Genomic DNA, 25,392 nt, shown 5'->3' on the forward strand with positions numbered 1-25,392 from the left:
AGCATTTTGAAGTGTACCTAAGCTCCGGTGATCACATAGTGGTGTACACAGACCACAACCCTCTGATATTTTTAGCTCGTATGTCTAACACTAACCAACGCCTCATGAGATGGGCACTCTTTTTGCAAGAGTTTAATTTAGACATCCGTTATAAGAAAGGTACAGAGAATATTGTAGCCGATGCATTGTCCCGGGTTTATACCGACGATAGTTAGATGGCCTATTGAAAACTGCATGGGTTGCTACCTTTTGTCTTTACTACAAATCGGGTTTTGTAGTTAAGGGTGGGGGTGTTACGTCCTCTGGACTTAATTGTTATTATCTGTCTTTGTTGTGGTGATATTTGTTGTGTAGTTTCCCTCCTTTCTCTCTTTATCTCTTCCCTCTACGCAGTGTTAATTGGATGCAGCTGCAGGTGATTATGTGGAGGATGGAGCATGCTTAAAAGCTGAGGAGGATGGCACTGAGGACGGAGCGTCGGTCATGCGACATGTGGGTTGTCGGATGACGTGGTTGGTTCGGCGTTGTGAGCTCGCTGTGTATGCGCGTTGTAGAGCTCCACGGTATTGGCCGCTGCCATTCTGCCCGCCGTCTCCTGCCCCAGACATTCATCGCACTGGTTGTCCTGATGGTAGCTGCTAAGCGGTTGCTGTTCGAGTGAGAGTTCTTTGTTCTTATGTTTGCTTTAATGTAATTTTTGTTTGTTTGTTTTGGAAGCCGTAGGGAGGAGGTTGCCATTTGTTTTATGATCCCTTGTTTTCTCCTGTTTTTGGACAGCTAGGGAGTAAAGGGGAGACTGATGTATTTTGTTTTGGGTTTTGGTTTTGTTAGGTAAGTTAATGTTTAATCAGGTCTTAGTTAGTTCCTCTTTTGTTTGTTATTTTGGCTATAAACCCCTCCTGAAGATTCACGCTTCCTGTTATGTTACTTTGTGAATTAAAAACTTTTTCTCTTGACTATACTCTCGCTCCGTTGTGTTTGTGTCAGCTGGGACAGGAGAGGGGCGGGCTTAGTCTAAATTCTTTATTTTAACTTTGTCCGGAATCCCCGACCCTAGACTGGGGGGAGGACGTGACAATATATATATATATATATTTTTTTTTTTTTTTTTGCTGGAATCTTTCTCAACAAAAAAAAAATGAAATAAAAACTAAAATTACATTGTCACTCAGTTTGACAAAATGGTCATCTTCGGTATTTTGCAGACAAAGAAGACATTTTAAAAACATGTCCCGCAAACCTTTTAAGAAGTACGTCTTAGACTATCTCTGTACATTGAATACTTGTACAATGGGCGATGTGATTATCTAAGCTAGATCAGAGATTGCTTGCTCTTCTTCAAGTGCTGTGAAAACCAGACGGCTGGAATGTAAAGAAAACCCATCAGTCTGTCCACAAAGGCGGTAATGCTGCTCCAGTGACACTACAGATATTAAATAGTTTTGTGCAGCCGGCATTTGTAAAGCACTTCTGTGCTAAGTTACACGTGTAAAGCAGCCTTTCAACCCCAGCCATCATTTTAAAATACTATAATCACCAGCTCCAAAGGGCTGTTTAACATGATTCAATACAAAATGCCCTTTTCAAAGGAAGCCACGTCTTATCTGTAACACAGTGATCGAGCATTTAGCAAGCAAAAGCCGGAAACACCCCTCCCCCCATTTCTAAAGCATTGCCCAGCTGAAAGTACTTCAAAACCAAGTGTCGAACTAGAATAACAAGCAATATATATTTGTCCTCACTTACAAATTTTTTTTTAAGGGGGGTAATAAAAAAGAATTCAGGGATGAAAGGTATCGGAGGAAAGTGTGTTCCTTGCAGTCCTCTGCTGAACCTTTGTAAGCTTTGATGTTGGAAACATGGCTTTTTCCTTCTCATTTTATGCATGAATGTGGTGTAGTGACAGTCAGTGCTCTTTCGGATGGAACTGGGCCTATTGCATTATCAGTGTTGCTTTGACATTAATGGAGATTCTGTTGGCTGGATTTCTGTGCCCTGTGGTCGAAGCATTATGTTGCATTAAGTTGTGATTTGACTTGCTAAAGCTAGTTGCTAATGCATTGGAAAAGGAATGGCCTCCATTTGCTTAAAGCATTTGGATTTAGCAGTGATGGAAATGATGAGGCTGTGTAAAAAATAAATAAAAAATATGCTGTATTATTTGTATTATCATTCACTTATAGTTTTTGATTCATATTTTAAATCAGTTTTTATATTTTCCATTTTAATTTTAGCTAAAGTATTTAGTTCAGTGATTTTGCTATGTAGCCTTTTTGGTTTTGTAATTTTTAGTAATTTTATATATTATATATTTATATATATATATATATATATATATATATATATATTAAGTAATGCTATTTCATGCATACTGAGTTTTTTACGCTGTTAGAGAGCTGGATTCCCATGTTAAACATGGACAGTTTTTCAAAAATTAAGTTGTATGTTTGAAGGAGTATTTTTGTTCCAAAAATACCTCTTCCGGTTTGTCACAAGTTTCGGAAAGTTTTTTTCGAGTATGGCTCTGTGTGACGTTAGATGGAGCGGAATTTCCTTATATGGGCCCTAAGGGCACTTCTGCCGGAAAAAACTGCTTCAAATATCTCTGTGTTGTTAACTTAGCTATCGGCACGTAAGCACATCAAGTAAACAACACGCGATGTTGTCATCAAGCTGCACTTTCCACATGTACAGCTTAAAAAAATAAAGAAATAAGAAAAAAACAAAAGACGACATAAAGTGGAACTTAGTCATTTTCCAAAACCACTAAGCAAATATATACAGTTTCAGTACATACCACATAGAGACGTCGTTGCTGATGCTGCTCTTGTTAAATTTCAGCCTCTGGATCTGATTCTGGATCATAAATATATGCTTAATCTGACTGTTAGCCATGGTTTGTTTTGGATGATGTTTTTTCCTCAAGGTAATGTCAAAGCTTCCAAACGCTCTCAACGCAAAAGCTTACTCGCGCTTGTGATTCTTTAGCTCCGCCCACACGTCACGCCTCCAGCGACTCGTGTTTTTCTGGGAAAAATCAGTACAGACTATCTTTTTCTTATAAATATAATAAAACTAAAGACGTTTTGGAGTTATGAAGGATGCAGTACTACTCTATAGGTTCTCAAGATTAACAGGATATTGAGTGAAAACGAGCATTTCACCCCCCCCCCCCCCCTCCCCCCTTTAATCAAATTAAGATAATGTAATTTCAGTTGGCTTTGTAAACTTTGTGAAAATTGAAGAGTGGTATTCTAATGTTGAGCGTTCATATATTCATACATAACCTGGGATTAGGTCTCACTAACAGAAATGCTTCACTTTATTGGCTGTTTCTTTAACTAGGGCCACTTTTGGTTCTGTAAGCTTTTAGAAAATGCAGTCACTTAAAACACCCTTTTATTTAATTTATTGAAATTTCCATGATTATGTCTAACAGTGGACATACGTGCAATTGTAGATTCTTTTTCCCTTATCTCTTGTCTTTTTAAACCAACAATTATAGTTCACTCAAAAATGAAATGAAATTTGATTTAATGACATATATAAGTTATCATAACTTTTTGATCAGATAATTTTTTACAGTGTCCGAACAAATTTGGAGAAATTTAGCATTACATCACATGCTCACCAATGGATCCTCTGCAGTGAATGTGAGCTGTCAGAATGAGGGGCTTTTTACACTACAACGTTTTCAGCCAAAAACGGAAAACTTTTTATGCATTTTGCCTGTTCATTTACACAACAATGGTATTTCAGGGACTGAAACTGAATCTTTTTTTAAACCAGGTTTCAAGTTTTTGAAAACGCCACCATTATCGTTTCCATGTAAACACCCAAAACAAGAACCTTTGAAAACAGTGATGTCATGCGTGTGCATAGTATGTGTTAGGTATGTAGACATGCACAATAGGTGTCGATTTTAAAGTGACGTGACATACTGCCAAGTGGTGACCCATACTCAGAATTCGTGCTCTGCATTTAACCCATCCAAAGTACACACACACACACACCGTGAATACACACCCAGACCAGTGGGCAGCCATTTATGCTGCGGCGCCCGGGGAGCAGTTTTGGGTTCAGTGCCTTGCTCAAGGGCACCTAAGTCATGGTATTGCTGGCCCGAGACTCAAACCCACAGCCCTAGAGTTAGGAGTCAAACTCTCTAACCACTAGGCAAGCACAAACAAACATACACAGCAATGGCTAAGTACATATACTGTTGTTGCTACTCAAGAGTTTGCTAACGCTTCTTAAGCAAAGTGGAGACACATCATATACAACATATAGTCGTCACTTCACTACAGTTACTGTTTACTAAGAAGGTGACAGTGCCAACTATGGCTTGCCATACGTGATACAGCATTTGTGCCTGTTTTCGTGGATATGTGTAAACACAAATCATTTTGAAAACGTTGTCGTGTATGCGTGAAACTTTTGTGTATATTTCTCTCCTTATTCAGAGGAGATTACTTTTTTTTTCAATTTTATGAATCGTTATATTTTAAGAATAAAATAATATTCTATTGATTATTAATATTTATATATTTTAAATGTCATGCATGCTGTTATTTCTATTATTTAAAGCATTGGAGGCCACATAAGCACTGAGAGTCTGAGTGCAAATAATGGTGTCCGAGCGATATCTCCATTACTCTTGAGATGCTTGTTGAGTCTGGGGCGAGATCCGCTGATGCATCCCGCTGAGTCTCCTTATGCTATTTTTTTTGTTGTTGTTGCAATCAGCTGCCTTCATACATGCATCAACACTTTAACAGCATTTAAGCAGAGTTAAAGGTTCTCGTTGCTGTTTTTTAGCAGTTTGTAATGTGGTGTTAGCTCTCAGGTTCACCCAGGACATCTCGTTCTTGAGTAACAGCACACAGTTGTCCCGTCTGTACGGAAATGTGAACGGCGAGAGCTTGGCATGTGTTTTCTGCTTGCCTGGGGTTTGTGTTCTATTCTTGTGCCAAGAACCTTGTTTTGATCATGTCAGAAACTTCAAGAAACTACTTTCCGGGACATGCATGAAGACAGCCTGCCATTAAATAGTTACTCTAAAAGAATAATGTGTGTTTATGGAAAATAAGGCACACTCGAGTACAACATTATTATCCCTGCAAAATTGGTTTCGAGATTTATTGATTTGCTTCACAAGGGCCCTTCAAAGATAAAACATACATGACAGACAGCTACGCCGATTTCTTGAATGCTGAGTGTTATTCATTGGTTATTATTAATTGACATGCAGAGATGATGTCAAGCTTTAGTGCTGGAGGTTTAGAAGGAAATAAAACACAACAGCATCCAAATAAATAGAATGATATTAGTTTAAAGAGACTAAACAGTCAAGAAATAGCCATCCTAAAAGGATAGTTTGCCCAAAAAGGAAAAATTATGTCATGGTTTACTCACCTTTATGTCATTTGAAACCTGCATTAGATTATTTCCTCCGCTAAACACAAACCAAACAGTTGACGATAGCCACTGGCTTACATACTGTTTTTTTTTTTTTTTTTCATGCTATGGAAGTTAATGGCTACTGGCAACATTTAATTTACCAACATTGTTCAGAATATTTATTTTCAAAATATCTTATTTGGTTAACAGCATTATTCAAAATATCTTAAAATATATATTCTTTATTGACCAACATTCTTTCACAATAACTTTGATTCCCAACATTCTTCAAAATAACTGTTGGTTACCAACATTCCTTAAAATATCTTCTTTTAAAAGGTATTTTGTTTCCAACATTCCTCAAAATGTTCTTTTGATTGCCAACATTCTTCAACATATCGTCTTTTAAAATATCTTCTTTAGTTACCAACTTTTCAATATATATATACATATAAATGAAGATAAAAGCACAAACAGCTATTTAGTGATATCCACAATCTCTGTGACATTTAATGACTCATATTTTGATATAGGAATGTGACTGAATAATGCATTAATGTTAACATTTGTTTGACTGTCAGCCATGTGTCACTGTAAACACTTCTGTATCCTCAACCAGTCCAGAAAGGATAAAAATGTTATATCAGTAATGTTTTTAACTGTTAGTCATAGCCTAATGTTTATGCATTCACATCAGTTTTTCATGTAGAAATGGGCAAACATTAGAGAAAGTTGAGCCAATGGAAGATTTCCCAGCTTTGTAATCTGATTTTATATTTGTATTGGTGAGCAAATACATACCGGTTTTGCAAGAAACATGCCCATTGCTTAGTAAATATGTATGGATAGTAAATTATAGTTTAGTCAGATTACATATCTAAATATCTTAAAGATTCCATTGAATTAAAAGTGAAGTTTTGTGGATTTAGTACATTGAGATTAGCTGTAAGAACATCTGTATGAAAGAAAATAATTTCACAGGTTCTTTAATGTCCTATTTGCAAGCAACAGAACCAGAAAAGAAAAAAAAAACACACAGAAAAAACACTTTATCTCAAAGTTTGCCACAATTTGTCACAATTTTATGTTTGTCACAAAGTTTGCATCCATCATAATCTGACTAGATTCTCTGTGTTGACATACAGTGTTTGCAAAATCTTCATTCAGTTTTTGACTGCAATAGGAAGAGGTTTACCTACAGATGTGGTTTCCCAAAACAAGTTGAAACATTCCATAAAGTGTCCACGACTTCTTGGATTAAAGAATCCAAGTGAATGTGAAATGCAAAAAAAAAAAAAATTCTAAATATTCTTCTGGGTCTTCCCACACCATTTTTGCCGTGACCTTGTATGAAACCTAAAATCATGCAGAGAGGTGTGCTATTACTTTTCTAAGTAACTTAACTTGATTTTCACCTGGCAGACGATAAAACAGACCCAAAACAATGTTCAGTTAGTCATATCGAGGAGTACTGGCTTATAACTGAGTACATGTAATCTGGATTACATAATAATCAGATTACAAAAATGCAGTATCTGTAATTAGATCATTTCAAGTTTTAAAATGCTTATAATCAGATAACAGCTACCTTTTTAATGGATTGCATAATTACTAACACAATGCCAGTAAATTATTTATAATTTGTTAATTCAAGTTAATCCACCATTTATATACATGAGACTAATAACTATTCACTAAATACAGTAGCTGTGAAAAATTACGGCTTCATTACTGTTTATCCAGTGACCTTCACTAATTATTAATATTGGAGAAAAATCTTTTAAAACTGCAAGACTTTGGCCATGTAATGTCATGTTTCTATGTTTATTAAATTAATGTAGGATTTCCCAAGCTTTTTTGGTACTAATGTGCCTCTGAGATTTCAATAATTTAACAACATATTTGCATAGTCACGGTCACATTGGTCACACATTGACAAATTAAATTTTTACCATTTTATGATTTCATTAATTTGTAGCTTTTTGTTGTTGTTATTGTTTGTTGTTGTTTTTTTGTTTGTTTTTTTACGAGCCAAAGTTTGAGAAACCCTGCTGTAATATAATGTTCAATGCATTTCATGATATTGATAACAAAGAAATATATTTTCTTTCTTTTAGTTTTTTTGTCAGTATGGTAGGAAATAATCACATTCAAGTCTAAGTGATAAACGAGTCAGGTCAAAAATAATCTAAAAGTGATCAAATGTGTCATCCAGACAGTTATTAAAAAATATTCTTGATGCATGAGAATGTTTGAGCATGTTTTAAAATCGTATCATGTAATTTGTAATCAGTAACAGACTACAATCTGTAAGCAATCAACCAGCACCGATCATATCTAGAGAAGAGAATCTAGATTTTATTCTTGATGAATGAGAACATTTGATCATTTTTGTTTAAGTTGTGGAGGCTTTCATTAACCAGAATTGCTTTGAATGTCAGGACCAGAGCACAAACCCTCTCTTTGTTTTAGTGCATATGTGTAGAGTCTATAAAACATTAGTGTGAATGCAAAATGTCATGAATGGGCAATGGAACTTTTATGAATTTCAAAAGTACATTCTTAGAGCTGAACAATATGAGAAACGCACACAAGAACCTCTTTTACTGTAGAGCAGTGTTATGCTATGGACAAATTGTATTATATCTGTCATGTTTTATGCAGATAAAAAAGTTCTTGCATCAGTCAGCCCCTGCAAACCTGAAGGCAAGATGTTTAATAAATAATTCACAAGTGCTTTTTATATATAAAGGTCTGTGCTCTGTTCATTGGTTATAGGTCATCAGTAATATATTTCTAGGGTCTGTGTACGCGTTCATTATTTTGTAAGAGGTCGAACTGAATGTTCCCCTCTCCAGCACTGAATAAATCACAGCCGCCCACCCTCGATTCACCCAAAAGTTAATTCCCCTCTAGCCCACCCAACGATAGGAATGATTTCACCAAGAGAGTCTTTGAAATATAGTTGCACCATAACAATAACAGCCACCAAGAGCTGCTTAATGAAATATTTATCAGGGATTTGTGGATTGAGGCTATTTTAATTACCATTCGCTAAAGAGGCATCTCTGTAGATTTATGAAATGGCTGCGTCTTGCCAGTCAGCGTTTGTCGGTGTCATTTGCATCGGGCTGTATGGCAGGGTGTGTGTCCTCATGCATGCTGTAAACACTGAAGTGTGTGTGTGTGTGTGAGTGTGTGTCTGTGCAATGGTTGTGCAACATTTGGAATTCAATTGAGAATGACATTTAAATTACAATTCAGTTCATGAATTTGATTGAGGTAGAAAGCAGGAGGTAGAATTACAGTTTGAGTTTAAATGTGCAAGGATGCAGGATTCACTAACACCGCACAGATTCTGCCTGAATGAGCGTTTGGATTTTTGAAATGGATTATTTAATTTGAAGGGATCCTGAAATATGAGGATGACAGCGTGTGTCGTGGGAACAGCATGCGGTCAAGCAGGGCTGTGCTCTGGTGACACTGGCGAACTGTAAATGGGATGAACGGCATTACAGGGAGATAAACCTGCCCATCTGATGGATTAAAACCACTTTGACGTTTCAAATCAAATTGTGCATTAAAAAGCAGCCATGTCAGCAATAATGCAGTGCATGTTGTTTAGCAGGACATAGCTGTTTACCTCCATGAATGTCCTAAAGGCCGGTTTACTGCACCACAAGGTGAAGCAAGCACATAAACTGCACAATATTCATTGCAGTTAACAGACAACGGATGATATTATCTGGTACAAGTTTTTAGAGTCTGATGTTCTTTCAATGCAATGCAACCTAAAAGCAGAAAGATGGGAAAAACATTTTCGATGTTTCTTATAATCTTGTGGCGAATAAGAGGAAAAGCTTACTAAAGGGCTTTTGGTATTGGAAGAGACTGTATCTGTCTGTGCTGAATAATAGATTGAAACGGTTGTTAAATGTGATTTTGCCAGAGGTTGAAGGCTTGTCAGAAACTTGTTAACTGTCAGCTGCCAAATGATGTTTTTATGTGTGATAACTCCCGACTATCTTGTGAAGTTCAATGACTGGTGTTAAATGAAGGAGGACAGGGTTAACAGATGTTGTTACATGATTATACAAAGAAATTGCAAATGTGATAAGAAATCATTAATACATTTTTGGTTTGTAAAGTGTGTGTGTGTGTGTGTGTGTGTGTGTGTGTGTGAGAGAGAGAGAGAGAGAGAGAGAGAGAGAGAGTAAGGGCTCTATTAACTGAATTAATGCAAAACGTTTCTCTCTCTCTCTCTCTCTCTCTCTCTATATATATATATATATATATATATATATATATATATAATTAATTAATTAAAAAATGTATTACAAATATTAATTATGCAATTAATTAACTTAATTACAAACAAATAATATTTAAATGTATAACTTTTTTTTTACATTTAAATGTATTTAAATGTATGAATTTTTACAAATGTAAAAAGTTTATAAAGTTTTATTTTTATATAAATCCTATTAAATACTTGCATACAGAATCTTGTCTCATTCCAAACTATAAAAACCCATGTATGACCCATAAAATCTGATTAAATTGGTACAGACCATATGCATGCATTTCATATAATGATAAATTGTCATTTCTTTTGCATTCTCTTCCAGATCTTTACAGATATTCATCATTCAGTGCTTTACAATCGATTGCTGTTCCTCTAATAATCAGTGAACCTTAGGGCACGCTATACATATTCATCATATAAATGAGACCCCCCAGCAGCAGCCTGCTTTACATTTTAGGTGTAAGTTATTTATCTTCTCATTATCTCATGTTATTGCCTAGCAACAAGGGAGCTATTGCTGCATGTGTTTTATGGTCAGCACTGAACTCATATAGTGACTCTAATCTGAATTGCATACTAATATACTAGTTCTTCTAGAAATGGACATAGTTTGGGAATTTAGATACCTGAGTGATATACCGCATTTGCCAACATGTGCAGTACACAGCCAGAGCACACACTGCACTGCACTATATATATGTATTAAATAATAGGATCATGTGACAACAATGCTATTTGTTTAGCACTTTTTCAATTCTGCATTTCTTTTTCATATACAATCTACAATATAGACAACCCATATTTTTGATTCATCCTGATTTCAGTGCCACAAAATGTTAATAATAGTTACATGGCAAGTGTAATACTTCATTTTAGGGGATTGTTTAATATGACCAATAGTAAGAGTGGTGCTTGCTGTAGCAGACAGCACTAAATAAATGTTGAGGTGTATTGCAAAACAGGGTTATTTAAATCAAAGCAACGCAGTAGAATTTCAGATTTAATAGTCATTTTAGATGAAAACTCATCAAAGTTAGACCATCATGGTCTCTAGTCATATGAACTAGATGACAAAAAATAGACAGTAACTTAAAAAAAATAAAACTACTTTAACTGGCCTTTGCACAATACGAGGTATTGACAAACCCAAGCAAGTAAAACGGAAAATATGAGTCTGGAATCAATTTACTGAGGGACATGAAAGTCAAACAATACATATGAAATGTTCATTTGATGTACTTTTCCTCTGCCTTCATATCATCTCAGAACAAATGCATCAGTAAAATAAATAAATCAGCTTTCATCAACTACCATAGTGGGAAAAACAACAAAAAACTAAATCTTTCCATACGCTGTCACCTGCATCTTGGCTAATAAACTGTATAACAAGATCTGCAGGTACAGCTTATTCTTGCTATCTTGGTGTATTCTTCTGAGATTTCTGAAATATTGGAATATATTTCTCTTCATCTGCTTAGGAAATAACAAAAAGCCACTTAAAATTATTGAACCATCTGTCTGATTAATATAAGAAGCAAAATCAGGAGACTGTCAGTGAAGAATAAAGCAAACAGACCCCACATTTTCATTCTGCTGGCATGCCGTGTGTATACATGACATGCTCTCTCTGGGGCTTTGGCAAATGTGGGCACTTCTTTGTTTTGTTTCACAGACTTACTCATTCACCGCCTGAATATTTAAACACGGTGGGAACATTGATGCAGCCACTGCCTGCGAGTTTCAAAGCAATGCTTTTCTGTCATCATTTGAAACTAAAAATCATGTTCCAATCCCATATGACTTTCTTCTGTTGTTATATCTTAATGTATTTTCCCACTGGTCTTTTCTGTGCATAAGACTGGAGAACTAAAGTGAAGGTCAGGTTTTCTTCACACAAAGCCAATATATGACTTCAGAAAAAAATATAGTGTACAAGGTTTTTTTTTTTTTTTTTTTGTTGACAGAATGGCCACTCTATACCTTTGTTGTAAGAAAAATACACTGTTGACATTCTGCCTAACATCTCTCTTTGTGCTGCATGAAAAAAAAAGTGAAGTGAAAGACATGAGGGTGAGTAAATAATGAACCATAAATGCCTGATCTGACTCCTAAAAAAAAAAAAAAAAAAAAAATTCTGTATCCTAAAGTGTCCAGTGAATTCACTCTAAATTGTTTGATTATATATAAAAAAAAAAAAACTAATATTTTATTTTAATTAAAAAAATAATAATAACAACAATAACAATGACAATAGTAATAATAATAATATATATATAAATAAATATATATATATATATATATATATATATGTGTGTGTGTGTGTGTGTGTGTGTGTGTGTGTGTGTGTGTGTGTGTGTATTTAATAAGAATATTAAATGTTATAAAAATGATATGAATTCACTCGTTTAAATATTTATAATTATTATTATTATCATTATTACTAAATACTAACTTCATAAAATTAGTTATGTATACATACAATCATATGAATAAATGATTGTAAATGATGCCTACATTACGGAACAAAAAAATATATATATTTTTCCAATAATAATGGTAATTATGATCATAATAATTTATGTTGTTGTTGGAAATATGTTGAATTAATTTTGAACACTGCAGTTTAAGTAAATCATGTCAGATTTTCCAGTTTTGAGTGAAATATTCCCCTCCAGAAACCTGCAGTGATGTGGGTATATGGAGATATGAGCTACCGTACATACAGTACAGTCCCACTATCAGATCCGGCTCGAGGCCAGTGGAGGGTTGATGTATCTGAACACACATTTTTGCCCATCTGTTCTCCAGTGTGCAGAAAACACACACAAGAGATAGTGATATCATATGCTATCTTGCTCCAGACAAGAACAGAATGCTTTTTGATTTTTTCTTCCTGACCTATTGTTAGGAAAATCTTCCTCTTTTAGGATTTTTTTTTTTTTTAAAGAGGATTCAAAAGCACTGTGAAAATATTTCCTCACACAAAGTTTCCGTTTAGATTCAGGTGACTTAAAATAGTGCGCATCGTAATATGAATTATTTTGATATGCTGTTATGATGCTTTTGAATATTTATTCATTATAATTTTATGCAAATTGTATGCATTTGAGTACAATTCCTCAACATCCACCTTTTGTATTCCATGAAAGGAAAAACATTATGGTGAATAAAGGATGACTGCATTATAAATCTTATTCAATGCAACTGGTCAAAACTTTGCAATAATTAAGAGATTTTATAATATATTCAAATGGAAATGGTTATTTTACACTGTAGTAATATTCTGTTTACTGTAGTTTGATCAAATAAATGCAGCCGTGGTGAGCAGAAGAGAGAGATGTGTCAGCGTGACAGAAGAAGAAAAGAAAAACACACTTTAATGTCGCGATCATCACTTTAATGTCATTGTGCAACACAATTAATTCAATTTCCTGAGCTATTAGCTTTAGATTGCTTATCAAACTGCTCATTCAGATCGTTTCCCACTGCGCTGCATCAAGGGTCAGGCCACAGCTGAACGCTTTTCCCATGGTGAGGATAGAAAGAGAGACAGCGAACATACGCCTAAGTGATTAAGAGAAATGCTGAAGGAAAAAGACGTTGGTAATAAAGGACGGGCTAAAAAGGCAGAAACGAATCTGAGACAGGTTGCACGTGCCGTGCTCCATTTCTCCCGCAGATGCCACGCTGGCATATTAACGGTGTGCAGTAGCATCCCTTTGTCAGTGGGATAATTCAGCGTGTGGCCGCGCTGTGCCTGTCCACCACGGCACGGCCTGCTATTAGAATCACTGGCCATCATGTGTCCCAGCATGCAGCGTGGCATACTAATGACTCAGACAGGGCCGTCTGACACTGTGGAGATGAGCGCTCTCAATGAATGAAGGTGCTTTCAGGGTGAAGCTTGCGTTATCTGAAAGGGAATATCAGCCCAAACACGGACATCTGCTCAGAAGTAGAAAATATTTGACAGAGACTATACACAGACTATGTTTGAAATGGAAAAATAGCACACTGCTTATTCTGCAGTATGTGTGCTGAATGCTATTTTTATGAGTGCTTGCTAAGGGAGGTGTGCAGTGCTGGGTAGTAACTGAATGCATGCAATCTGGGTTAAGTAATCACATTACAAAAATCACATACTTGTAATTAGAGTATATTTAATTTTAAAATGCTCATAGTCAAATTAGAGTTACTTTTTGTTTGGATTACATGATAGTAAAAGGCCTAGTAATCGACACAGCTCTGGAGATGTGTTTTCTTTTATTTAAGTGATCACTCATGCACGCTCTCAGACAATAAGGTACAAAATCTGTCAACTGGGTTGGGGTAGGACACTTTCCAAAGGTACAGTAGTACTATTTAGGTAATATTATGTACAGCACAGTTATTAATATGGAATGTTGGGTAGATTACTTACAAATTAATTGATTACTTGACTACTTTTTTTTAAATTTGAGATTACTTTGAGATTACTTTTGATCTAACTCACATAGACTTGAATGTGATTATTGTCTGCCATATTGATAAAAAAGAAAAAAAGAAGAAAAAAAACATTATTGTTGAATTAATGAAATATCATGGGGACTTAAGTACATAATTTTGGTATAAAAAAAAGCTTGGCAATCCCTAAATTATATGAACAAACATTAATAAACATGAAAACATGACATTACATGGCCAAAGTCTTCCAGGCTTGCATATTTTTTTCCAGACTTCCAAAATAATAATCAGTTGAAGTATGAGGAAGATAGTTTTTCACACCTATTTAGTAACTTGCATAAAAGGTAATCTGATTATGAGCATTTTAAAATGAAATGTAATCTAATAGCAAGTACTTTGCATGATTGCATAATCCAGATTTAATTTACTACCCAGCACTGTTAATATGAACCTTTAAGCTACTAATATGCTATTTTTAGAGGTGAATAATGAACAGAAGTGTACCTTTTGAAAAGGAACTGCTCGAGTGACAGCTTTGTTTCTGACACAAAGCATAATAACATCTTACTTGTTTCTTAGTCATTTTGTTCTGCTGATTCCAAAAATAGTGACTCTTTAGATCAGGCATGTCACACTTTCTTATGAAATATGATGCATTTTTAGCATTTTTGCTTTTGACAATCATTTGCATGGTAAAGACGTCATGTATTATCCCTGAATCAGCAAAAAACTGCAACAAAGACATGATTCACATCTTCCCCTGAGTAAGACTACAACTATTTGTTTAATTATCAGCTGATTTTTTTTTTTACCAGTATTAGTGATTCTGATGACATTATTTTATACCAAATCCTGATTTCCTTTGCAGACTGTAAATTTAATACATTTTAAATACTATTTTTGTCATTAGTAAAGCCTTTTTTCTCATGATTTGTTTCATTGTTTTTTTTACATTTAATAGCTTTTGTTATTTAAATACATGCATTTCATAAAGCTGATATAGTACAATTTAAAAAAGAAATCTTCATTCTTATAAAGGTTTTTTATTTCTTTTTTATGCATGGCTGTGTAATTAGAGAGCAGCCAATGATATTTGAATAGATGCATGCAGCTGAAGTAGCTCTTCCAACATTTATCACTTGCAATGCTGAAAACTTAAATGCAACAGCCTGATAAGGGCAGCGTTGAAGAGAGGAAGTAATTACTGAAAATCTTTGAGTTAATCAATTCATTTTTCACGAGACATTTTCCAAGAAAACCCAGTAAAACCATCCAGCAAATGCCTCACTATTGGCAATCATTTTCTTAATGATCACGAAAGTGCCTTTTTGAGTCACTGTGTGTGCGGCTTCATACGACAGCAAAGGTTCAGATATTGGAAATGCCAGATTCTCAGACATAATTCTCACCCACTATTCGTTTTTTCCAACTTAAAAGAGTTTACCAAAGCAATGTAAGCAATATTCAGCTGGTTATGTGGTTTCACGGAGGCATCAAATGAAGAGGGAATCACCCTTATGCAGAATCAGTTTATAGACATGACTTTAAATAGATGAGTCACATCTATTTCCATTTATAAAACGTTCAAATACTGAGTGTTTGAGATTGTTTGATGGCTAAATTCCATATTGAAAAGGAACCATCATTTTTAGGGTTTATAAAAAATAAAAAAAAGGAATGCATCATGTTGAATCAATCAGGCTCTCAAAAAAAAAAGAAAACTGAAAATATATTCAAACTGTGTATACATGATAACTCCATTTTGATAACATTTAAACAAAAAGCAAAATCAGATATTATTTATGATATATTAAAGCAATTTGTGACTTTATAAGTCACTCAAAAAGACAGTCACTTATTCGTTCCTGAATGGATCAGTGTCTTTGATCAAATCGACTGATTGAATTCAGAACTACATATGTTTCTGACATATACAAATATGGTCAAATAGAAAGAGTAGCATCTTAGTATGAATTCAGCTGAATGAAGCAGTGTCTTTGAAAAAATCAGTTGAATGAAAACATTAATTGATTCACCCATCATCACTGGATTATTCGAAAATAAAGACCACTACATGACTAAATAAAAAAGTAAATAATTAAATTTCTAATAATGTAATGATGCTGATTTTATACACACACACACACACACACACACACACACACACACATATATATATATATATATATATATATATATATATATATATATATATTTATATAGTACAGACATTTATTCCTGTGATGCAAAGCTGAATTTTCAGCATCATTACTCCAGCCTTCAGTGTCACATGTAACATCCAGTCTATATATATATATATATATATATATATATATATATAATTGTTGTTTTTAAAGTTGTAGTCTTTTTTTCCATTTTTATTAGTTTTTGTTTTTTAATGTCTCTACAATTTTTTATTGTTATAATAATATTTTTGACTTTATTTTAGTTAATGTTTTTATTTATTTCAAGTAATGAAAATGTTTTTTTTAATGATTTTAGTTTCAGTTTTCATGAACAATAACATATCATATATACTGTAGCTTTAGTCTAAAAGCTTTTTTCCAGCAATGATATCAATATAAGACTGCAGTCATATCACTCCTAGTAGTAAGCAGTAGGATTCCATCCAGACATAACCTATATTTGTTGTGCGTTCAGTTCTTCAATAGAAACGCAATAGAAAGCACAGTGGATATGCACTCCAGAGCTGTGTATTGTGAAGACGAGGAGTTTCTAAGGCTCGTGATCCTGTGCATCAGCTGCACTTAGCTCTTAACACAGAGCGCTGGCAGGAGCCCAGACGCAAACCGCTATGAGTCACATCTTTAAAAGCTCTGACCGCAGCAGCAAAAAGTAAAAGCTCCCAATATATGTGATTAAAAAGGGATGGACAATGGGTCGGCGAAGCCAAAAAGCCTTTTATTTTTAAAATATTCATCACTCCTAAGCATATTTAATCCTGTTTTCAGAAGGAAAGGGAGCAGAAGGGGTGTTTGTGAAGGAAACAACACCCTAGTCAAACACTTCAGTGGGAATGTGATCAGAAATGCTGTTTTATGTACGGTATACACATTTTTTTTCTGATAACCATTGTTCCCATTGCACTTGTATGTTGGTTTAGAAAGAAAGGGGAATGGTAAAACTTTAATCCCATTTACATTTATAGATAATTAATTGCTAAACTGGATACTAAATGACTCGCTCAAGCAGTCCATCAAACAGAGAAACAGGATTGACAAGGCTGTACGAATGGATTTTATATCTAGCAAAGGTCGATCTCTAACTCGAAGTCCTCGTTCCCAGAAGAATGTGACTCCACTGCACGGAGATGAATCTGACCTTGTGGATTTTATTAATCTGAACCTATGGAAACAATGAGATGCGATTAGATGCATGCAAACGCGGTAGCATTCAAAACACACGTGAAAGCCTTGGAGAACATACAAAAAGACACTTTTGTTAAATTGCCAGAATACGGTCATAATTGAGGCACATAAAAGGACTTGCAAAACAAGGAAATTAGCAAGAGATTACGTGTTTGAAATGCTGCTTGAAGTCTAGAGGGGTCCTCTCTCAACACAGTTGTAAACATGCGAAAAGTGGCAATTTGTTCAATACAATAGTGCCATACGCTCATTTAAATGCTTCTAAGACAACATTTTCACTTATTTATTTCCATCCAAGTAATTAAGCAAACTGAGCCTTGAAGTCGTTCTACAGGCCCTTAATGTGGGACCCCCTACTTGGCAGATTTGCATAATCGTTTTCTTCATTTAGAGGTTGCAGTGGCCCTGAAAGGTATTTGAACACGTAAGTTACACTTAAAACTGTATGAATATCATTGAATTAGACACAAACATTGTTTAAATAAAATTTAAATAAATTAATAACAATAGACAAAACATTTCAGTAGCACAAGCACATTTTCAAGTTAATAAATGTATATATATATATATATATTACTTAATATCTTCATATTTATTAATCATTAAATCTTAAATAATGCATTTATTAAATATCATATATATATATATAGATAGATATTTTTTTTTTCTTCACTGTGGCCTACGCACCTGCCCACAACCATCCAGGTGTTTGCAAGGTTGTTGTTGATGTTTGTTTGTTTTTTTAGGTTGGAAATGTCAAAACAATAGATCAGGTTTTCAAACAAAAAGCATTGAGTGACTATGTTCGTTGTTAGTTAATTTAATTGTGTGCACCTGTGCTTCCTCTGACTTCATACATCCATCAAAAATCACCAAACAGCAGCTGATTCAAAGACAATGAGCAAACATAAGGAGAAGTGAAGTTAGTGAAGAGGCTTTAAAAAATACACCTTGCCCTCATTTTGAAAAATAGATCTATTGATTTATCATTTTATGTGAAGTCTTGGTAAGTATGCTTTTAACTCCACATGTGCTTCCATTGTGGACACTTCATGCCCCCTTTTAATATTTTATGTAAATATGATTTATTAAAAATGACCTGAAAACACACAGACAATGTCTGTCTTTCCTCACACTAATGCACTGTATTCAGTTTTAAGTGTTTAAACACTTTTTGGGGCCACTCTACAAATGCCGTATGCTGAATGAATCAGGATGGGAAATGGAAGTAAACGCACAAATGGAGTGCTATTACAGACACACACTCTTCTGCCCACTTCCTAAAGTCAATTTCATGAACATATCTCAGTCACCATCATTGAAACTGGGAGGCAGGGCCATATTTAATCTGACAAGTGTTCATCGTAAATCGATCTGTCTTCTGTTGGGTAATGCAGCACAATCCAATTGCGGGCTGATGGAACATGCAGCATGTCTCTGGCCGATGCTTTTTCACTCTGCAGTGTTTGCATGGTGTTTGCATCCACGGGTTTAACGCAATCGCTTTAGAGAGTTCACAGATGGCCGAGGTGCTGCTAATCAATCGCAGCAGATTGTGTTTCAGTTCTCCTAGCTCTGGAAAGGCGCTCCTCTGTCTTTCTTAATTGCTCAGAGGAACCTGTTCCTGTGATGTCATTGAAGACATTTCAAAGTGTAATTGACAAAAGCATTAGATCAGTCCCTGTTTACATTAGCTTGTGCATCATTAGATATGCCATACCAATCAGTGCATTGCTTGTAGCATTTATCATTACGTTTTCTTTCAGAAATGAGTTCATTTGTGATGATGCTTATTTTTTTAATTATTTTTTTAATATACATATAGTAATATACTGTATATAATTTATTTTAGTACCAATGATATACTGTTATAGTTTTTGTATATTTTTTATTTTTGTAATATTTTAATAGATTTTATTTTAGATAGTATTAGTTGTAGTAGCAATTTTATTGTTTATTTATTTATTTTTTATATGTTATAATATCATATAAATATGGGGGAAGTCGTGGCCTAATGGTTACAGGGTCGGACTCCCAATCGAAGGGTTGTGAGTTCTAGTCTCGGGCCGGACGGAATTGTGGTTGGGGGGAGTGCATGTACAGTTCTCTCTCCACCCTCAATACCATGACTTAGGTGCCCTTGAGCAAGGCATCGAACCCCCAACTGCTCCCCGAGCGCCGCAGCATAAATGGCTGCCCACTGCTCCGGGTGTGTGTGTGTGTGTGTGTGTGTGTGTGTGTGTTCACTGCTCACTGTGTGTGCATTTCGGATGGGTTAAATGCAGAGCACAAATTCTGAGTATGGGTCACCATACTTGGCTGAATGTCACTTCACTATCACTATATATATATATAATGCTGTCTGAAGAAAGGCATGCTTATGGCATCATTTTGTTATGTTAATATTATAGTATTTTATTGTATTTAACTATAACATCTACTATTAATAAAAATAATAATAATTAAAATTTTCTAAATTAAAAGTAATAAATGTAGTAAATAATAATATTGTTCATGTTTTTTATCAGTCAATTTATTTACAGTTTTAGTAAATTTGTTGTGACTGTCATTTTTATTATTCTTATATTTATTTAGCAATATTTCTATATAGTTTTTATTAAGTTTTAGTTTTCAGTTTTAGTTAATTTGATTCTTTTTAACTCTTTTAAGTTTTTTTTTTTTTTTTTACTATTTTAACGTAAGCTAAATGAAAATCAGAAACATTGCCTTTGGCAAAATTGTTGAATATTATTACAATTTACGGTTGTCTATTTGAATATATTGCAAAGCTGACAGCATCATGTGCAGTTGGTTGTTTCTCAAACGTACCTGCTAATCTCACGAATTATTGCTGGGTGTGCTTCCTTTAAAACAGTCAGGAGCTGATATTACTTAATTAGCACATAATTATATACAATTCAAAGAAGCAGTGAGGCAGAGGTTGGGATGGTGGAAGCCAGACGCACAGTATCAGCAAAATGGCTGTAATGCAATAAGTGCTCTCCACTTAATGGAGTCAAGCCCTCTATTAAAGAGAATAAAAGCAGTAGTATGTAAGCTCTTCCTCTCTAGAGCCCGGGACTGCATATAAATCAGCTCTACAACCGCTGTCATGTGTAGATGTTGCTTATGAAGATGTGAGCTTCACACATGTATGTCCGTGTGTGTGCTAAACCCTGTTTGTGTCATGCTTTCTGTGCTTTAAATGTCAAACGTACTGCAGTTTGGCTCACTATCCTTGATTTCCCAGCAACAACACACACACACACACACAGATACTTAGGGAAGAATGGGAAGGGTCTGCCAAATCCTCAGCAGTAACTTTTATATAATTCGCAGTACACTTCACAAATGGTCTAATGTAAGGATCCTGTTTGTGGACTTCAGCTCCGCTTTAAACACCATCATCCCCGATCCCCTCCTGATTAAACTGACACAGCTCTCTGTAAGTGGTAAAATGGCTCATTCGTCAGCCCTGGCTACTCTAATGATGAACTCTAAATGATGTTATCACATTCTGCATTCTGAAGGTACTAATTACAACCAAATTAGACTCAAAGGAGGAAGGGTTTCTTTTGTGAAGGTTGTTGAAGGGAAAAAATCTAAATGTGGATGTGATGTTAATTGCTGAAACCGTAACACCCTTTCAGTCTGATCTTCTGATCTGGATGCCATGTTTAATATTATTAGCATTCCCTACCATCCTCCACCTGGCAGATGTGTTTCCTCTGATTTGTGAATGCTAGTTGTATTGGCACCGTTCAGGAGAGCGAGCGGGTGGCCAGTTTACCAATCTCATTCCATTTGCTGTGTGTTAAACTTTTGATTGGCCTCTTGCTACAAATGGAGAATGTATTTATGGGGTTGATTGCAGAGCTCTTATGAGAGAGGGGAACTCATTTGCAGTCCACTGAAAATACATTTCACACACTTTAGAATGGTTTTATCCGTGTGCACTGCACTCGTTTGGACACTGACACTTTTTAAGGGTTCACACTAAGGCTCAGATCTGTATCCATTTTTTCCTGATGATTTGCAATCTTTCAAGACATGATTATGACATGAATACACTGCCAAAAAGCCAGAATGTATATAATAACATCCAATGTACCACCAGTAATTGTAATTGTATGTGTGTGTGTGTGTGTGTGTGTGTGTGTGTGTGTGTGTGTGTGTGTGTGTGTTTGTGTGATTTAAACTTTTTGAATATTTTTCAATATCGATGACATTTATTATTGGTTTACATATTTCTGTATTATTATATATATCTACTTAATAGTCATCTCTGTGTGTGTGTGTGAGAGAGAGAGAGATTTTGATGTATGTATTAGTCTTGTCCTTTATAATAACAATATTATAAGTAGTAGTAGTAGTAGTTACATATTTAATAATAAAAATAATAATAATAATTAATATAATTGTAGTATTCTAGTTTTATATATATATATATATATATATATATATATATATATATATATATATATATATATATATATATATATATATATATATATATATAGCACTGCTGCACAAAACCAGTCTTAAGTCTCTGGGGTGTATTTTTAGCAATAGACAAAAAAACATTTTATGGGGCAAAATTATAGATTTTTCTTTTATGCCAAAAATCTTTAGGTTATTAAGAAAGATCATGTTCCATGAAGATATTTTGTTAATTTCCTACCGTAAATATATCTAAACTTAATGTATGATTGGTATTACTATTAGTATTAGTTATAATAATATATATATATAAATGATTGCATTGGAATGACTGATGAAATTATTCATTAAAAACCTCCAACACTGAAGACAAGACACAGCTGTCATCCTTGATCCTACAGCAAATCTCTCTCTGAAATCCAGCATTAATGCTAACCATCTTCCTCTCTGTGTTTTCTCTCTCTCAGGCCCCTCAACAGATGGGCACATTGGCATTCTACAGGTACGAGCAGCCCATCGTGGACTACTGCCAGGCTCACCAGCCTATGCACATGAACAGGGGCTTTGAGCCCCCATCCCAAGCCCTGGAGGGGCTGGGGGCACGAGAACGCTGCGTCGTCCCATCCGCTGGCCTCCTTCCTTCCGTGCCTGCAGCCCCTTTGTCAGACATCCGCACCCTACCGCAGTGAGCCGGAGATGGACTGCTCTCCTCAGCAAACGTTCCCGGGGGCCGTACGCTCTACCCCCAACATGAACTCATGGCCAGACCGAATCACAGATATATGGGAGCGTGATGGACTACAATCTCTCAGGAGAGGACTCTGTCTTTGTCATGAACTGGGTTAAAAGACTCGTGGGTTTGTCATTTTCAAGAATCATCATTGTAGTGTACGGTCAATGTATTTGGAATAATCAAACATGATGTTATTGTCAGGCAAAAAAAAAGAAAAATCTGATATTTCAGGCTTTTTGTGATCTCAACCCTTTAAATTCTAATGTCTCAAATGAAAGAAACAGTTAAAGTTTAAAGATAAAGTTTTAGTGACTCAACAGCACGCATGCTCATAAGGATCGGTGTTGTCCCATAACCAGAAGTAATTAAACGAAAAACAGCATCCCTTAAATGGATTCGAGAAACCATCGGAATTTCTGAGCATTAAAATCTCTTTCTAATAAGGCATTTCTGAAGGACTCCAGCCCCGTGAAGTCAGCGATAATTGCTTTATATAAAATTGCACAAATTTAATTCCTCAAGGTGAGCTGGCGCATTTGAATTGTAAATGATAATATGACCCTCACTTGACAGCTTCTCTATTGTGAATCTTTAAAGCGGTTCTTGATCGTTCGGTGTTACGATGAAAGAACCCATCATGCCATGCCGGTTTTACTCGGAAAATCGTTGACAGCTGTGAGATCATTTATCAGTGCTGTTTTACACAGACCATGGTTTTCATATTGGGTTTCCTATCAGGTTTCCGATGTTAACACCGAGATCAGAAATTTACACTGAACTGTTTTTTGTGATTCAGTCAAAGAGAATGTTGTTTTCCCTCCAAAATGATGTCACTTCCTGGAGGATGGTGTCAAGCATTTTACAAATAACTAACAGAACAGAAAGCGAAGATGCAATTACAATTTTTAGAGGACATGAAAATGTCCAGCATAGCAGGAATGACCCACATTTGTTCTTGAAGCCTATTGGCTGTATCCTATATTAGGGTCACTATACTTCCTCTTTTTTTATTTCTAAGTTGCCTAAAATGGTTTTGTTTTGCTTTTGTTTTCATGCTTGCTGAATGTATAGACGGAAAAGTAGTTTGACCAATAGTGTGCAGGCATTGTACGTCATCGACCAATCGTGGCTCCCGAGAGGCGGGATCTACAGGTAACAGTCAAAGCAATGCAAATACGCGTCCATATAGCATATGAAGACTGTAGAGAGCACGTCAATTGGTAAACAAAGCCAAAACCTGCATATTTTAGGCAATTTAAAAATCCCATCCAGGAAAAAGAGGACATATGGTCACCCGAAGTGGACGTATGTTGTGGTGTACTACGTTAGTACCATAAACTCTACCATTATCATCTTGCACCTCTGTTCTGGTAACATCATTTGTTGGGCATCGTGCCGTATTTCAGGGGTTCCCGGTTGCTCCATTAAATGACATGGAAATGGATTACTTTTCTGTTTTGCCACAACTCACATTCCAGCTGGAACTGTACAAATAAAGACAGTGGGAGTGACTTAGAGATGCTATTAAGTGAGAGAAACACTTCCCAGACTGGACTACCTGTCTTGTACATATTATGTAAATTAAAACAAGGATGTCTTTGCTTCTACAGAAACACAATCTTGTTACTTAGAAGAGGAGCCTTATCTTTAATCCAGGAGGAAGCGTACATGCATTGGGTGTGAGTGTGTTAGTGTGGATGCATGAAAGTGTGAATGGAAAAAGAAAGAGAAGACGGCTGTGTTAGAATATTAGCCTGTTATTTGAAAAGAACTCTGGTTTTAAAAAACAAAAATGTATTTCCTTTGTGATTTTTCATGATTGCAACATATGTTCGATGCATCTGTCAGGTGGGACGGTGCGTCAAACACCTGTCGTCCAATAATGATTACAGTGATTTTCCAACCAAATGTTTTTATACCAGTATTTATTTGGGAGGAAAAAAGATGATAAGCAGTATATACTTTTTATGTTTTATGTTCTCCCAGCCCCTTCAATGCAATACTTGCCTCTGGGGAGCAGAATGATCTGTTTCTGTTCTGATGCCAAGATTGTGATGATTATTTTAAGCATTTGACTGTGTTTCCCTGTATCTTAGCAATGAGGTCAAAACATTTCATTTTGTCTATTGAACAGTTATAAAGCGTAAATTTGTTTTTTAATATGTCTGACTCTCTCTTATTTTCTATTGACCTATAGTACCATGCATAACATGCTATTGTAGACACAAAGTAAAAGACTTAGATTTCATCCAGTGCATTTTAGATATTTTTATTCATTCACTCGTTCCATTGAGAAAAGGAAGAAAAATACAACTAGCAAATTAATAAAGCAACCTAAAACTGCACCAATCCATGACGTTAAGGAAGCAGAACTACGCTGCAGTAGCTAAAATTAAGAGTCGGTGATGAATGGTAATGTATTCATCATGTTCAATATGACATTTCATCTATTACAGTTCATTATAGCATGTGCATCCATCGAAACCTTTTCTTTGTACTGTCAGATTGATCACCTTCAATCACAGACGCTTGTACTCGCTCAATTTGACATTTGGGCTCTCATCCTGAGACTTTAAATTCTCAAATTCTTCGCCCATTAAGTTTTATTCCTCAGTCGTCAATGGTGCAAAGCGGCCATGAGCAAAGAGAATGGGAGAGAATAGAGCCCATGATGTAAAGAT

General features: G+C 35.3%; 1 protein-coding gene across 2 annotated transcripts in view; it reads left to right on the forward strand.

Moving 5' to 3' along the window:
* LOC128018985 (leucine-rich repeat transmembrane neuronal protein 4) overlaps positions 1–24,873 on the forward strand; it is a 109,885-nt gene extending 85,012 nt beyond the window's left edge. Inside the window, exon 3 of one of the 2 annotated variants that reach the window (XM_052604918.1) lies at positions 22,446–24,873. In XM_052604918.1, coding sequence (XP_052460878.1) covers positions 22,446–22,667 — 222 coding nt within the window. In that variant the 3' untranslated portion in view covers positions 22,668–24,873. The remainder of the gene's footprint in view (positions 1–22,445) is intronic. The other variant, XM_052604920.1, reaches the window with a different exon arrangement.
* Positions 24,874–25,392: the final 519 nt, after the last annotated feature.

This window comes from Carassius gibelio, chromosome A8 (genome assembly GCF_023724105.1).
Source record: "Carassius gibelio isolate Cgi1373 ecotype wild population from Czech Republic chromosome A8, carGib1.2-hapl.c, whole genome shotgun sequence".
In the NCBI taxonomy this organism is placed as follows: domain Eukaryota; kingdom Metazoa; phylum Chordata; class Actinopteri; order Cypriniformes; family Cyprinidae; genus Carassius; species Carassius gibelio.